This window comes from Dioscorea cayenensis, chromosome 18, assembly GCF_009730915.1.
Source record: "Dioscorea cayenensis subsp. rotundata cultivar TDr96_F1 chromosome 18, TDr96_F1_v2_PseudoChromosome.rev07_lg8_w22 25.fasta, whole genome shotgun sequence".
NCBI lineage: Eukaryota > Viridiplantae > Streptophyta > Magnoliopsida > Dioscoreales > Dioscoreaceae > Dioscorea > Dioscorea cayenensis.
In genome coordinates, this window is record NC_052488.1 from 23,862,017 (window position 1) to 23,878,584 (window position 16,568).

The 16,568-nt window shown below is 37.5% G+C and overlaps 3 protein-coding genes and 1 pseudogene across 3 annotated transcripts; 2 read left to right on the top strand and 2 right to left on the bottom strand.

The window, feature by feature from the left end:
• Positions 1-583: 583 nt before the first annotated feature.
• Positions 584-1,090, bottom strand: LOC120282987 (mannose-specific lectin-like). Its single transcript, XM_039289813.1, has one exon. The coding sequence runs from the start codon at positions 1,088-1,090 to the stop codon at positions 584-586; it is 507 nt and encodes a 168-aa protein (XP_039145747.1).
• A 2,199-nt stretch (positions 1,091-3,289) lies between these two features.
• LOC120282988 (mannose-specific lectin-like) lies at positions 3,290-3,814 on the top strand. Its single transcript, XM_039289814.1, has one exon. The coding sequence runs from the start codon at positions 3,290-3,292 to the stop codon at positions 3,812-3,814; it is 525 nt and encodes a 174-aa protein (XP_039145748.1).
• Positions 3,815-8,344: 4,530 nt separating this feature from the next.
• LOC120282070 (protein DA1-related 2-like) lies at positions 8,345-11,254 on the top strand. The gene is made up of 12 exons (XM_039288801.1): positions 8,345-8,600; positions 8,681-8,859; positions 8,943-9,024; positions 9,119-9,239; positions 9,316-9,436; positions 9,579-9,662; positions 9,742-9,861; positions 9,968-10,180; positions 10,271-10,333; positions 10,426-10,541; positions 10,622-10,680; positions 10,775-11,254. The coding sequence occupies exons 1-12, from the start codon at positions 8,453-8,455 to the stop codon at positions 11,107-11,109; spliced, it is 1,641 nt and encodes a 546-aa protein (XP_039144735.1). The 5' UTR covers positions 8,345-8,452; the 3' UTR covers positions 11,110-11,254.
• A 49-nt stretch (positions 11,255-11,303) lies between these two features.
• Positions 11,304-16,159, bottom strand: LOC120282072 (annotated as a pseudogene).
• Positions 16,160-16,568: the final 409 nt, after the last annotated feature.

Sequence of the window (16,568 nt, forward strand, 5' to 3'; positions counted from 1 at the left end):
GTACAATTAAATACTTGCAATTTACACTTGTCCATCTACACCGCGAAATTAAAATGATTCAACTCGACTAAATATGAGGATTTAATTGTAACTAAAAATATTGAAAAGATTAAAAGGACAGAAAATACACAATTACATGGACCTATATAGCAATTAAACCTTTTTATGTCAGTTAATATCTTCTCTAAACACAGAGTTTTAAAAAAAAAAACCACGGCACTATGGTGGCGTCTCTGGGCGATTTGTTTTTTGTTTTACGCAGTGGCCTGCTCTTGTCTCTCTTGCTTCCTTTTGTACCATTCTCTAATTTTAACCATGATATGTCTTTGGATATTTATTATTATTATTATTATTATTATTATTATTTTTATTTTATTTTTATTTTATTTTGTAAGAGGATGATGATGTTATTAAACCTTCGAACCACGCGTGATGGTTTAATTTTCAAGAGCAACCGCACGCATATCATGATATACATAATAGTAGGAAAACAGAGGCAAAAGAAGTAGAATTAAGACGCATGCAATATGACTGCTGCGCTAGCTTATTATTATAATTATTAAAAGCAAGAAGATGGATATGATCATTGCTTCTCGTTAGTGACCATGTCAATGCGTTTGTTGGAGGTGAGCTTCTTGTTGGCAAAGAGAGAAGAAGAACCAGTGCCGCTGTTCCATATCTTCTCACCATAGATCACCACGTTACGATCTGGTTGCAAGACCAGGATGTATTCGCCCGGAAAGTATTTTCCATCGTTGCTCTTCCAGACAGCGATGGGAAAAAGGATGCCTTCATTGTAGATGGACAGGTACCCATTTCTCTCAAGTTTGGTGTAGCAATTGGAGCCTTTGCCGGATGTTCCCGATGACCACACCGAGGAGCCATCTTCATACAGGACTAAGTTGCAGTCTTTGCCCATATAAAGTGTGTATTCGTTCATGGTTAGGCCTTGTCCTGCCTTGAGCGTATCCCCTGAAAACATAATATATCTTGCTGTGCATGAAGGAGCATGATGAGTTATAATAATTAGCACAATCGGGAAGAGGATGCTCATAAGAGCAGAAGCAGAGCGAACTTGGAAGTTTGCCATGTTCAACAGTACTCTGTTATTAATTGCTCGCTAGCTATATTACTTTGATCCTGCATGGCTTCACTATCTGATCTCTATTTATAGACGGACCATGGCCTGTGATGATCATTGATCAAGGGGATGTATCAGTATCACACTTTTAGACTCCACACCTACCACCACATGCCAGTGGTCCACATAATATGGATAATTAAAAATATCAAAATATTCATTGAGGTAGCAGAGCAGGTTTTGTCGGACAGCGAGGCGCCACTGGTGGGAAAGTGATCCACGTAATATGAATAATTATAAAAATTAAAACATATTTAATGATAGAGTAGGTTTTGTTGGATCCGCAATCCTATTATGCTTGCAGTAAGTAATGAGTCGACATCATTTCATTTGAAATTTTGATGTCTTTGTCAAATGGTAGATCCACCATTTACGGTTGAAAGTTATTACAGTTGATGATCATTGTGCTTGTAAATCAATTTTTGGTTTGAGCTGCACGGGAAATTCCCCTGTTTAACTTTGGTTCCATTGTAAACGAGTACTGCATTATCAAAGCAGCTTTTACCCAAATAAGTACCTGCTGCAAATGTGTGATAGAGATTATCCCTGACTCCACTAGGTTAATTAGCCACTGACTCGTATCAGATAGATGTAATTAGCTTTCCTTTTCGCTGATCAAACAAAATTCAGCATCCAGCGGATATATTGAAGATGCATGCTGTTCGCCCATTACATCCACTGGTTTGTCAGGTGGTTGTTGCAAAATCAGTGTATGGGCAAGACTTTGGATGGAATCTTTTCCACGGGAATACTATAGTAATATTGTAGTTATAATGTGGTCTCAGGGTTTGTTTATATGATTCAGATAAATTCTCTATGGACAGGTGGTATATCTCTCTTTTTATGATTGTAGGAAATTATTTAAGTCATCTATATAATTGATGTATTTTTATACTTATTTGTCCCATGGCATGTTCCATGGCAATGCTGGTCACTTTTGGAAAGAAAATTGCATGCATGGTAACAATTAATCACGCCACAATATATATGTACATTTTAGTAAAGAAAAAACCCATTAAATGTGTGATCAGATTTTTCAAAGTAATAAATTGATTTCTCCTCCTCAGTACTACTTTCTTAATTCAGGTTAAATTTGATGTGAATAATTTAATTGCCAGAAGTGAGTTTAAATAGAATCAACGTACAGAATTAATTTATTGTTATTAAGCCTTCTAATTTTTAATGGGTTGTTTCATAATAAGATACACGGGAGACACATGTTCATCTCAATCATCAGACATAGCCGACCATTGAATACCATTTATGATGCTTGTACATCATAATCACCAAATTTTGTCATTATTAGGTGCAGTAACATGCATCTACATGCGTCTTCAATAATGCTAAAGCAAAGAGAGGCTTATCTTCATGATATTTCACGATATAATCTGAACTTGTTTCAATAATGCAACATGGTTAAAAAGTGTCCACAGCTGTGACTGTGAGACACTGAGACCGACATGCAATGACACATTTAAACAAAACGTGATCAAACAGAAATACCAAGAAATACCAAGAAGTAAAAAAAATCAGAGAAATATCAAGGTCTGTAGACAAAATGTACTCTCTTATCTTGCCCATTTATTGACTGATTGACATGTGTGGATATCTGTGGTTGAGGGTTGGAATCGTGGGGCATGAGAGAGGGCTATAATTGGTGGTGGTGGGTACAATTTTGAAGGACTTCCATCGACTAAAAATGGATAGATATATATATATATATATATATATGCGCAGTGCGCTGGCTTAATTATGACCAAGACATTTCATCTCCAAAGTAATGCATGGTTGAGAACGTGTCCACGACTGAGACACTGACACTGACACTGATACTGACACTGAAAGAACAGTACAATAAATCGTGATAATAAAAAGTAAAACAAAGGTCTACCGGCCAAACCTACTCCAGATGCATGTCTTGCCCATTTATGGATTGATTTACACCTGTCTGGATGTGCATTGCAATTATTAGTGAGAGAGAAAGGCATGAATGGTAGTGTTCGGTAGAATGCGAGACTCAATACTCGAGCCTCCTCGTAGTTCTTGCTTTTATCTATAAATAGAGGCTGAAAGCTACAATCGGTCATTACAGTGGAGAGCTGATCATATAGAGTTAATTTGTAGCTAAATAACCAACAACCACCAAGCATGTCAATATCCCCAGCAACGATTCTCATATTCCTCTCAGTTTCAGCCACCCTCTTGCTCTTAACTCCTCAGTACTGCATGGCCAAAACCATGCTGTTCACTGGGCAGAAATTGGAGGAAGGTGAGTACCTCACATGGGGACCTTATAAACTTGTTATGGAGGATACCTGTGACCTTATCTTGTATGAAGCGGGAGAAAGCATCTGGCATACCAACACATACCACTTTGCAAAGCATTGTTACCTCACACTCAAGAATAATGGGAACCTTGTGATGTATTCCGGTCAACGTCAGTTGTGGCAGAGCGACTCGTATGGACCATTAGGAAACTATGTCTTTGTTCTTCAAGAGAATGGTGATCTCGCTATTTATGGAGACGTCATGTGGACGACCAACACCAATGTCGTTAACTACTCTGGTGTAAGTATTGATGCAACCCTAAATAACGGCACATCCAATGCTGTCGGTGCTACCACAACTTATAAGAACCCTGCCGGCATGGCCATGACCACCATGTCAAAGTGATATGTGAATTTCGAAATCTAAGCTTAATCTCTCTGAGTTTAATAAATAAGAGCATGATCCTGCTATTTACTCTCTTCACCTGTGGTATATATCTATGCATGGCTTCATGTTATCTATCTACCTAAGTACAAAACATTATTTAAGTACTTAAATAATCATGATCTCTCTTTTGTGCATGCATACGTGACCATTGGAAGTAACTGCGGTTTATTTTATTGCAATCCATGATTTTTTTCAAAGACAAAATTTCCCTTTATAAGAGAGCTTTATACTTTTAAATTCCCATCGCGTTCTTTGTTTTCAACTGACATTCTCATCAATTATTTATGCAAGGTAGTAAATGTAGATGAAAAAAAAAAACTTTTTAACCATTCTTTGTAACAGAAATAAGAGTATATGAGCTTTGTCTATCCCATCTACCACAAGTTCCCTCGGTGATTAATTTTTTTAAGTTTATTTTTTTGTTTTGTTTTAGAGTTGTGATATGTTATTTCTTTTATATATTGGTTTTATACTGGTTTTAACTCTCAATAAATTATGGTTTATTCAACTCTATAAATACATAGAGATTTAAAAAAATAAATATTAATGTGAGAAATCCTTAAGATTATACAAAAATTTTATGATAATTATTGTTAAAATAAGTAAAAATTTGAGTATATGGCTTTCTATATTGTGTTTTAATAAGATTTTATTATTTTAAGTCGATATGGTCAGTGTTTAACCCCCTAGTAACAAGGTTAGTGCCTAATTTAAATGGAGACTAAACGTTGTTAGTTCCAGAGGGGTAGGTGTGTAAGGTAAACACTCAATCTCACCAGAAATTAAAACACACATATGCAAGAGAAAGAAGACACACAAATTGGTTACCCAATTCGGCAGAATCTTACCTACAGCTGGGGGGTCAAGCCTGGAGAAACAATCCACTGAAAGAGATGATAGAATAAAAAGTACAACACTCGACCTTAATCACTCAAGACAAAGAATGCACTCTTAAGATTGTCCGAAGCCCACTCTCCTCAACCCTCACCAGAGGGTCTCTCACTCGTGGCTCATCTTAAATCTTCAAGCAGACTATCTTATATAGACGCACCTACGTCCTTCCTCTTTTAAAATTCTCCGTGGCTTCCTAACTTGGATACCTTCCAAAGTTAGATGTTGCAACACCCAGTTACAACACTGCTCACCTTATTGAACATGACTGACTTCTAGGCTTCTAGCCAGTTGCACTCAAACTTGAGACACCTTCAACCCTCCCGGTTCCTTCAGTCCGCTTCGTAGAGCTCCTCCTGCCTACAATCGCTTCCTTCCTCGTGTCACTTTAGCATGCCCCTCTCCCGAGAGACGCGCCTACCAAGGCACACGCAACCATCTCACCAAAGATGGTCACCTAAGATCTCCCGATCTTCTTTCCAAACTTGGTCCAAGTTTGCAAGTTTGGTCTTCCCATGCGATCTTCGTTTGATTCATAGAAATATTGTTACTAAACTTAATCTCCTCTCATCCAAGTTTAGCCTTCAATATCTTCAAGCATAATTTTCAATCATCCATGCTTGGATCTTCAAATCTTCAATCATATCTCAAGTCATCTTCAACCAATCTCCCATATGTGATTTGTCTCCTTAAATAGCTCCGCCCATAATTAGCTTTTAGATCTTCATTCAAATTGTGTTGCTAAATATGGTCTTGATAATCACATTGGCTTGTTCTTGCTTTCTTAGTTTGTGTCTTCAAATAGCTTCGCACCAAACTAAGTTTGTCCTTGCCTATCTTAGTTTGTGTCTTCAAATAACTTCACACCAAACTAAGCTCCATGCAATCTTCATGATGATCTTTTATTCTTTCCAACAATAGAATATTCCTCTCTTTAAGATAAATCTTTCCTAAAAAGGAGTTCTATCAAATATATGATTTATCATCCGGGACCTTACCAATGATAGATAAAATCATGCTTAAGATAGAACTTACCCTTCTTGAAGAGATTCTTTTAACTTGATGCGCTTTCCACAATTAGTTGATCATTACATGAACCATGAGAGGAATCTCACTAAACATAGTCTCCCATCATAATCTTCTAGCCCTCATATCTTTTCATGTCATGTCACCAAGCTTTAGCCACATCATCATCATAGTCATTTCTCCTTTTTGCCCAGTCATTTTTCTTTGTCATGTCACCTCTTGGCTTGTCACATAATTTCAACCCACTTCGTCACACCTAACAAACATATTTATATCAAAATAACTTTGTTATGAAAAACAAAACATAATTTTAGACAAATCAAGATTTGCATGAATTTTGTCGGGTTCTGATTTTAACCGGAATTAAATTAGTCAGGTTGAATATTTTCTAACTCAAACTAAACAAGATTAATTGTTTGAAGCCTGACCCAATCCAATTACTGAATCCGCTTATGCACCCTGCTTCAGTGAGCCCTCCCATTTCTCATATAGGACAATTACCTAGGCTCCCTTGATCATAGTTTTAATAATTTGGAAAAACCTAAAAATTTATTATATAATTAGCTTTGTATTATTATTATTATTATTATTATTATTATTATTATTATTATTATGGTCACTCAACTTTTAAACGTGCATGTGCTTATTATCAAAATTGCTCACTTGCTCATATCTTGGTTCTCTATCTGCGCAGAGGGTCCCCAAAGAGAAGATTTCAAGTTCTATGGCGACTGTGCGACGGAGTCTGGAGTGTATGGGTTCTCGTTTCAGAGGTCAGTGTTGATGCTCCTGTGGCCGAGGAGGCTCCCTCTGCTGTCAGGGATTAGAGTTTTTCTAGTTTTTATGGTCAGGGAGGAGGCCAGTTGTTCCTCTGGATGCTTGTTGTTTTTGTCTTTTGGTTGAGCGGAGGTACCACATCTAGTGGTATGTCACTTGCGGTGTTTTCTTCCCCGGTGTGGGGGTGGTCTATTGTTTCTGTTTATATTCCTTTAATTTAAAGTGGTTTATCCATCTTTTCAAAAAAAAAAAGATCGGTAAATCAGTGACTCATCCATTTTATCTTCACTGCAGAATTAAAATATATATATATATATATATATTGATTACATTTGTTTACTCCCATCTGATTTTTATTCCACGTACGTTAAGCCACTCTCTCAGCTTCTTGTACTCTTCCTTCCCACGTCAAAGAACTTTTTTTTATCTCCATTACAGAGCGATCGAGCACAACATATACATCATCAGGCATCACCAAATTAGAGTATGAAAACTGATCTGCTCTATCTTCAAAGGCGCTGCTAAAGCCTAATAAATTAATGGCTTAACAAGGAAGAGAGTAACCTGTATCCTGAGGGTTAGATTTGCGTAAGCCAAACCCTACCCGGCCTAAACCTCAGGATGCAGATTATCCATTCCCACGCCAATTTCTTCATTCATGGATGCATGGAAATAAATAAATAAATAAATAAATAATAAAAAAAATAAGGAATTAGAAAGATAAACATTTATCCATAAGGGGATATTTGGTGCTCCAAAAGAGAGGTTTTTATAGTGTGTAATGGTCTGGTGGCGATTGGAAGGTTGGGCGTTGGATAAAGTGAAGGCGATGCTTGTCCAGATCGACCATTGCTATCCAGGTGGCCTTGGAAGTAAAGGTTTCTTGCCTTTATCTTCATCACCTAGACGATGCACACACACTATCGATGAAATTGTCTTTTGGCTTCTCACTCTTTGTCTCTTTCTCTTGGAGTAATTGTTACAGTCCTTGTATCACTGGATCTAACAGAGATAACTAAATAAAAGTGGATAAACCATGATTTATTAGAAAAGAAAGAAATTAATGTGAACAACAAGTCTAAAAAGAAAAATTAAAAGTACTCACAAATCATAACCCGAAGAAAAAGAAAAAAAAGTAGAAAGAAAGCGAGAGAAACGAAAAACAAGTTCGGACCAAAGTAAGTCAACCATCGTGAGACACAGTGCGCGTCCAAAGAACAACGAGAGCGGATTACTCCTGACTAGAGGTATGCACGGAATCCCCAGCGGGATCGGTTGATCTAGAGCTTAGGAAATTAAGGGATCTTTTAATCCTCTGAACAGCATCTGAGGATTCCTGCTGATGGGCCTCCGCGTCTTTTTTAAAACAGAGATAACTTGAAGACATGCACTAGTTGCTCAACAATGTTCAGAGAAGCAGAAATATTTATTTTATTAATTAATTGTTAAGGACGGCGCTTCACGCCTTGTCAATATATATATATATATGTGTGTGTGTGTGTGTGTGATTGTTTAGAAATGTAAACAGAACAGTAACCCTTTTTTTCTCTCTTTTTATTTTTTTACCTAGTTTACTTTTAATCTCAAATAGGTATCACCGTCAGCCCTGCTAGGGAATGTACTCTGGATGTTCTAAGGAAGCCCAAGCATGACGTTTATTGTTTTTTGATAAATAGGCAAAATATAATAATAATAATAATAATAATCAAGGAATATTTGAAATAAAGTTTAGGAATCACAAAAGATAAATATAAAAGAATCTTGAAAACAGAGTCAGTGGCTGTGTTTATGCATCCATTTGAACACAAAGAATCTCTACTTTGAGTCTTTGTCTTACCACATTCTTCGTAAACTTTCCGTCCTTCAAAGCTCTTTACTTTTCATGAATTCCCCACCAAAAAAATGGCCTTTAAAGATGCTTCTCTTGCTCAGCTCACCATGTACAATTTCAAGCTCTTGTCCATCAAAGCTTCTTTCTCTTTGGAATCAGTACACTGTAATCCTTCTATTTCTATATGGTTTCTTATTAAGGCAGGGGCAGCCGGGCAGGGTACTTTTTCTGTGCGAACTTGTGATGATACACGCGAAGGAATTGACTTTAATGTTTACTCTGTTTTTTTACTGTTTCAGCTTGTTTTTATTATTTATATCCACAGTCAATGGCTCCATCAAGGAATGCCAGAAGATGTGCCTTCATGAGGTTGCTCCAAATGTTTTGTGGAAGATCACCTTGTTGTTCATCAAGAAGGCAGCATCCACCAATGAGTGCTGACAACAAGATGTCTGGCAAAAGACCACAAAGATCAGTGGTGCATGCATATATAAATATACTTTCTTTTCTTAATTTTTTCTTTTGAAATATTGTGTGTATAAAGTCATTAATAATCTGCAGGATGATCAAGCCAAAGCTGAGAATGAGGAGTTAGATCATGCAATTGCACTGTCACTTGCAGAAGATGACAAACGATCAAATGGTGCAAAACGATTTGATGGCAGTTATAAGCCAGAGCATGAATTCTTTCAATTAAATTATAAGCTCTTAAATCATAACTATTTGGAATCACTCAGGGTTTAAAGATCATGGAGGTGATAGTGATGAAGACCTTGCTAAAGCTATTCAAGAAAGCTTGAACATGTCCTCCTCATGCCATCCGGACAATACCGTCCAATTTTTACCCAGAGGAGATAGGTTTGCCCATTTTTTTAAAAATCTAAATCAGTAAAATTGTTTGGAATAATGTATAAAACTGATAATATATATGCAGAGTTTGTGGAGGTTGTAATCGCCAGATAGGTTATGGATATTACCTGAGCTGCAAGGGGATCTATTGGCATGCCCATTGCTTTCGTTGCCATGCTTGTGGTCAGCCTATCCAGGGCACACAGGTGCATCACTTCATTATGTCTTCATAGGAAACAGTTTTTATTTTATTTTATTTTTTTTTAATAAAGTGGATGAACAGTGCTATTTCATAGGCATTTAAAATCTTATAAAAAAAAATTTTCCCTTGCATGGAATGCTTCTCAGTTTTATTTATCAGGAAGGGCCCCATATCACACGTCATGCTACAAAGAGGCACACCACCCAAAGTGTGATGTCTGCCATGAATTTGTAAGGACCTTTTTGTATGCAGAGTTGCTCTGCTCTTTGAGCAATGAGAAATTATGATTTTATTTTGTTCTGTTTGTAGATCCCAACATGCAGAGCTGGCTTGATAGAGTACAAACTTCATCCATATTGGAAACAAAAATATTGTCTCTCTCATGAGCATGATAACACACTTCGCTGCTGTAGTTGTGAACGTATGGAGGTACGAACATGTTCTTGTACGTCCAATTTTTTATTTTATTTTAAAGTGGATGTCTTAATTCTTGAGCTTTTTCCTTTTCTCTGTTTTTTTTTTGGCCATATTTAAGTCATCCAAAGTAAAGTGTGTCTCATTGGAAGATGGACGTAGTCTTTGCTTAGATTGCTTAAATACAGCTATCCTGGATACCGACGACTGCCAACATCTTTATCACTCCATAAGAGATTTTTATGAAGGAATGCATATGAAGATTGATCAACAAATACCCATGCTTTTGGTTGAGAGGCAAGCACTTAATGAAGCCATTGAGGGAGAAAAAGAGGTGGAGTTTCATATAAAAATTTCCATATGATCAAATGTTAATTTGGAATTGTATCTCTGTCACTCTGTTCAAAAGATGTTCTGTTCTCAGGGTAATCACAGGATACCAGAGACAAGAGGGCTGTGTTTATCTGAAGAGCAAACTGTCAGCAATGTAAGAGAATTTTCTCTAACTCCACTTATATTTCTCCATTGCATTATGCAATCCTTGAGCAGAATGAAGACGTATCTTCATCTGTCAACCAGATAATCAAAAGGCCAAGAATGTATAGAAATCAAATTCTAGGCGCAACTAAGCAACCTCAGAAATTGATTCGCATATGTGAAGTCACAGCCATACTAGCTCTATATGGTCTCCCAAGGTTTTATGAACCTTAATTTTCTTCAGTTTCTGCCAACAATATTTCATCCTGATTAAACTAGATTCATGCCCGTTCTGCAGGCTATTAACTGGTGCTATTCTTGCTCATGAATTGATGCATGCTTGGTTACGTCTTAAAGGTAGCAGCATGCCATAGACACTGCTTCATAATGAACTCTGTTTCTCTCTACAAAACGCTAATAATAATAATAATAATAATTTTATGAAAATAAGGTTACCGTGATCTGAGTCCTGAGGTGGAGGAAGGCATTTGTCAGGTACTCTCCCACATGTGGCTTGAGTCCGAGGTTATGCTTACAGGAGCAAGAAGCACTCCAGCCTTGGACTTTGCTTCTTCGTCTTCATCTTCATCATCACCATCATGGAAAAAAACAAAAGGACAGTCTGATACTGAGAAAGAACTTGGCAAGTTTTTCTTGCATCAAATAGCTAATGATGTTTCATCTGCTTATGGAGAAGGCTTCAGGGCAGCTAATAAAGCTGTTAATAAACACGGGCTGCGCAAGACCCTGGATCATATTCGCTTAACAGGAACTCTCCCCATTTGACGGAGCAATAGCATTGAACTATCGTGGGAAAACTCTACAACATGTAATACGGAATATAGTGAATTCAGAGAGCATTGTATTTGTGCCAATAAAAATGAAGGCAAAATATTGTATGAAAATGTAACACATTTCAATCCCAAGTTTATATCTGTCTGGTAAAGAATTAAAGTTAATCAGCATCCAGACAAGCAACCTATTCCCAAGTTTCGAAATCTTCCACTGATGAAGAGAAACATACGATTTCACAAGTAACACTTTTCTAGTTACAAGTGTGAACCAAGGACAAAGCAGCAATTCAACATGGACTCATGCATGAGGCTACTACTGGAGGTTTATTCATATTTAGATACAAGCACAAAGCACAAGCACAATAATACTAGCTTTCTCCACTTCTTCAGCTGAAAGCTTTCTGCATCCTGTTTGATAGAGGATCTGAATAGTGTGACATTGAGTGTAAAAATACAACAGGCCACCCAATACTTATGCTAGAATCTCCAACTAGTGAAAAGGTCCCAGTGTGACATGCTCGAGCTCAGAAAATGAACCGCAACACCTTACTCTTGCCCAGGAGTTCATATGTGAACTTTTTGAAGGATCACTGAAGCCTAGTATGTGAAGACCAAGCACAAATTCCTTTCTTAGTGGATAAACAGCTTCATAAGCTGTTTCTTTAAGAACAAAATCTGCAAAAATCAATATTTCCCAGGATATCTCCAGTCTTGGCTGCCTTCCAAAGAAGTGATACAAATTGAAAGATCAATCTTTTGTCTATGGTGTTATTCGGCATTTGCCTCTCGCATATTCTCAGTCATTTCCACACGATAAAAAAAACAGATTATTCACACTGTTGCACTTTATCCATCAAAACCACGAACCAAATGCCCGTCCATGCCCCTTGCATATTGCCGATCTTGTGTTTCCATTGTACCCATACAATAAGAATCATTGAACTCGAGGCCATAACCGTGAACAGCATTTAAGTGGAGAGGCTCAGCCAAGCAGACTCCATTACTCTGGCGAAGGCCCAATGTAAGAGTAACACCACCATTTCCTCCACTAGAACCAACTCCAACACCGACATCATGATGGCTAGATAGATCATGGCTTCCAAACCCAAACGGATGTTCATTGTGGGTTGGTATCTGACAGATCTCATTGCGGAACTGCTTTACTGGCATACAATGATTTTTCCATTCCCTAGTGTTAGCAGTCGGTTGATTTTCAGAGTTTATTGCAGTGAACTCCGATTGTAACTGAGGTTGCTCACTGAAATTAAAGTTTTTATCAAATGAAGGAACTTTATTTGACTGCCTCATTTCAAGAGAATGTATTTCTTCCACCATAGGTTTCCAAAGCCTCACTCTTGCATTGATAAACCAATTTGAAACCTGTATTGAACAATGTCGCCATATAATATTTACCTTATCAGTTACAAGTATTGCATTTACAACTTACAAGATAAAGCATCATGTAATCCAACAGCAAAGAGAGTCACGTTAGAAACAAGCAACATCATAAATAAAGTGATTGTGCATTACAAAATATTATGTTAAATTTAAAAAAGAAACAGATTTCAAAAAAGTACATCAAAAGCAAGGATGGTGGCAAAGAAAAACTCCTTCCCACTGATTTATTTTTTCCCTGGTGATATTTCAGTATTGTTGCAAAACTTTTAATTACAGTAGTCTTTAAAGATGTAGCATGAGTTCCCATTCATAGACAATGTTGTTTTTTATGTTATTTGAAAGTTTGAATCACACATTCTATTTTCGGCAACAAATCTTATCTCCAAACATGGGGCTAACTGAACATGTAACATTGTAATGGCTGCCACAAAAGTGAAATCTACAGTTTTTTTTAAAAAAATAAAAATATGCTGTATATTATAGAAATCTACCGAAAACAAAAAAAAAAGGCTAAAGGCCAAAGTTAAGCACCATGATGATAGGCAGATATAACTATAAGATAAAGACTAGCATGTAAATGATGCACATACCTGGTTTCTAGATAGACCTGTTTGTTTAGCCAACATCTGCTTATCAATGTCAGTAGGATACCTGAAAAAAGAAATCAAAAACAAATGAAATCATTAATGAAGACACATAAAAACACAAAGCAAACAATGCTATTGTACTTGAAAAAAAGTCCATATATCATCCAAGATATTCAGAGTAACAGCATTGATCACTGTACATGCTTAATGCTTACGTAGTTAAGATACAGAGAAACAATTTAGTGCAATATCACTTCAAGCAAACAACTCACGGATGTAAAAAATGTTCGAATAGCCATTTCCGAAGCACTGCAACTGCTCTCTCAGGAAGTCCTCGCTGAGGTCTCCATACAGGTTGCTGTTTAAAAGCAGCATTGTTTGCTGCTCTTGGTCCACAGGCAGCACAATTTGTCATCCTGAAGCTAGGAACCGCCTCTTTATTGATGACTTCCTTTCCAAATGCTTTATTTGTCAAATCAAGTAAGTGACCAGATATCAAATTTGCCAGGCACTTGAATTGCTTTGACATTGTCTGCAGAGCCATTGATACATATGGAGCAGCACTACTCAAGCCAGCAACAGATTCAAAAGCCTGGATAACTGCCTGTGCTTGTTGATAATAATGCGTGTACCCCTTACAGACCTACAAGATGTCAAAGGAAATCAAGTATTGGAAAAAACCAAAAAGGGCAACAGAAGGGACGAAAACATTTTACATTGACTGGTATTCAAGATTTCATCAAGTAGATGGATAAAGAGTGGTATATAATTTCAAGAACAGATGAATAATCAAAAGAAGTATCCAGCTAGATCTGCCAGCTCATCTAGTGCATCATAATTAAAATTAAATATAATTATCATGCCACAAACCTTGTCAAATTGGCATTCTGAAATTTATTAAATGTAAAAAAGAGCAGGTCTAGCAAATAAAGTATGCGGAAAAAAAAAATTTAAAGAAGAACAGCAGAACAAATATGCAAGAAATGCATGCATATGCTTTAAGAAGTTATTCGATTGCAGATATAATTTTGATTGAGCAGCAATTACAAAATACCTCAACATGGAAACGAGTGAGCGTCATAAAGACAAACTAAAGATGCACTAGAAAGTAGAACCAGGTCATGTAAAACAGGCAATTCATTAATATGTCATAGCATTACATAGACTGATGTTTCTGGCAATGTTTAAAAGTGAATTGAAAGTTTCAAATGGCATCGCTGTACAAAAACATATGAGGATGAATACATGTTCAAAATGAAAACTTTATAATCTCTGAACCGTTTGACAAAAGAAAAACAGAAATCTTTTCAAACTTTGATATACAAGCTTTTAAAAAAAGAAACACTTACAGTAATTAAATCATAATTCTAAATTTAATCATGAATCGAAGAGAGCAAGTAAAAACGGGTATGTACAAATAAGAGAGAAATTTAAAAAAAAAGTTAAATAAGGTGTGGAAAAAAGTTTATTCTCCAAATCCGAAACACCTGTAACTGGCCCATTCGCAAATTTCTTTGCAACTTTAATATAACGTCCTCTCGCCCAATTCTAGAGTGAATGGAATTATTTTAAGTATTAATTCTCTTCCTTTCAACTATCATAATATTACATGCAGCTCTTTATTCCTATAGGTAGAATATTTACAGAAGCTAACACCACGCCAATGTAAGGTAGATGAATAATAAAAGTCAAAAAGGCCAACATGTTATGTGAGGAGGGCAGCTACTCGTCTAAGAAACTACATATGAATTTACTTTTTGAGCTCAAAGTGAAGTACTGTTGCTCAGACCTTGAAGTAAAAAATAGTACAACAATTTCATATTGATTCTAAAGCTTATAGCAGAAAAATGACAATCATCCCATCTTGATGAACAATCAAAAGAAACCATTTCTTTGTCTTCAAATCAGAAATATCTCTCTCAAAGTAGACACACTGAGAAAAGTCCCATGATTGTATGAAACACATAACTTCTTTTGAGCAAAAGAAAAGAATAGACAAGAACCACCACAGAAACACTACACCAACACTAAGAAACACTATAAGAAAGCAAGCCGGTAAATATGAATACAGGCACATCAAAGTCAATATGGTGCCTTTGTGATTAAGAAGTAATGAGCATCCATGAGATGGACACTGGGCCATTATCTCCTGGAGAAATAACGTCTGCTTGTCAAGCCTTGTCCGACATCATTGACATGAAAGAACGTACGAATTTAATAATATATATTTGCATCAAAACTTTAAGTGCAGGTGAGCTTGTGATCCAAAAGGCAGATTTAATAAAATAAATCAAAGATGAAGAAAAGAAATTGAATTTCAATTTTCAGATTCTAGAATGAAAACCTCATCAAGCATGGAGACAAGCTTGGTCCTCTTCCACTGCTGTTCCTTCCCCATCGAGGAGTCATCCAACATCTTCCCACATTCAGTCACGTCCTTAAACCCCAGCAAATCATCCTGAATGGAACCGGAACTCTGAATCGCCGGCAGAACGACCGACGTCACAAGTTTCTCGGAGAAGTTGGCAAGCGGGTTCTAAGAACCTGGATCCGCTGAGAACCGCGGCGTAGCCGGTGAAAGGGCGAGAAGGGCCATGGTCGAGCACGGGGGCACGGGGAAGGGCGGGGATTAGTGGGGACACTGTGATGGGGGTTGTGCTGCGGTGGGTGAAGTGGGTCGGCAATGAATCGGGAGAAGTAAGAACAAGAGGTTGAGGCGCCATGGATGTTGGGGAAGAGAAAGGATGGACTGGGATCTTGGATGACCACCAAGGACGATGAAGTAGAGGCTTGCGGGGGATCATAGCTTTGAAATCGGAGTTTCTCTCGCCGACTTTGTTGTGGCACGTGGTACACGTGCTGCTGCTGCTGGTGGTGTTGTTGGTGTTGTTGTTGTTGTTGTTGCTGTTGTTGGTGTTGGTGGTGCCGGTGATGCTGGTTTAGAAGAAGAAGCCGATGGTCTCTGATGCGTGCATCATCTTCGTATCCTCCGACTTCAGTAGACATCATTTGTTTTTGTTGGAAACAACTCGGTCTTCTTCAAAGGCTCGCGTCACTCTTCTTCTCTGCTTCTCTGTCAAGTAGAAAGAGAGTAACAGTGAAAGTTAGTAGATCGTGTTCTACAGAGTGGAGAGATATATAGAGAGAGAGAGAGAGGATGAACAAGAATGTGACTGTGTGAAAAGTTATATTTAAGTCATAAGCTGACGTGGCGAAGTGGCATTTGTAGTTAGTGGTATTTAGAGTGGGGATTGCATTAGAGAAGTACGAGAAAGGGAGGAGAGGATGACTGGAGGGGAGAGAGTCAATTGAAGGTATGATTACAGGGTGTGATAACTGATTACGGTACAAGAGACACAAGTGGGGGCAGTGTGGGACGCGTGTGGAGTGAAGAGGGGAGGAGAGGATCTGACCAAGGTTATGATGAATTATTGGACTCGAGAGGGTGAGAGGGAACGGAGTGACG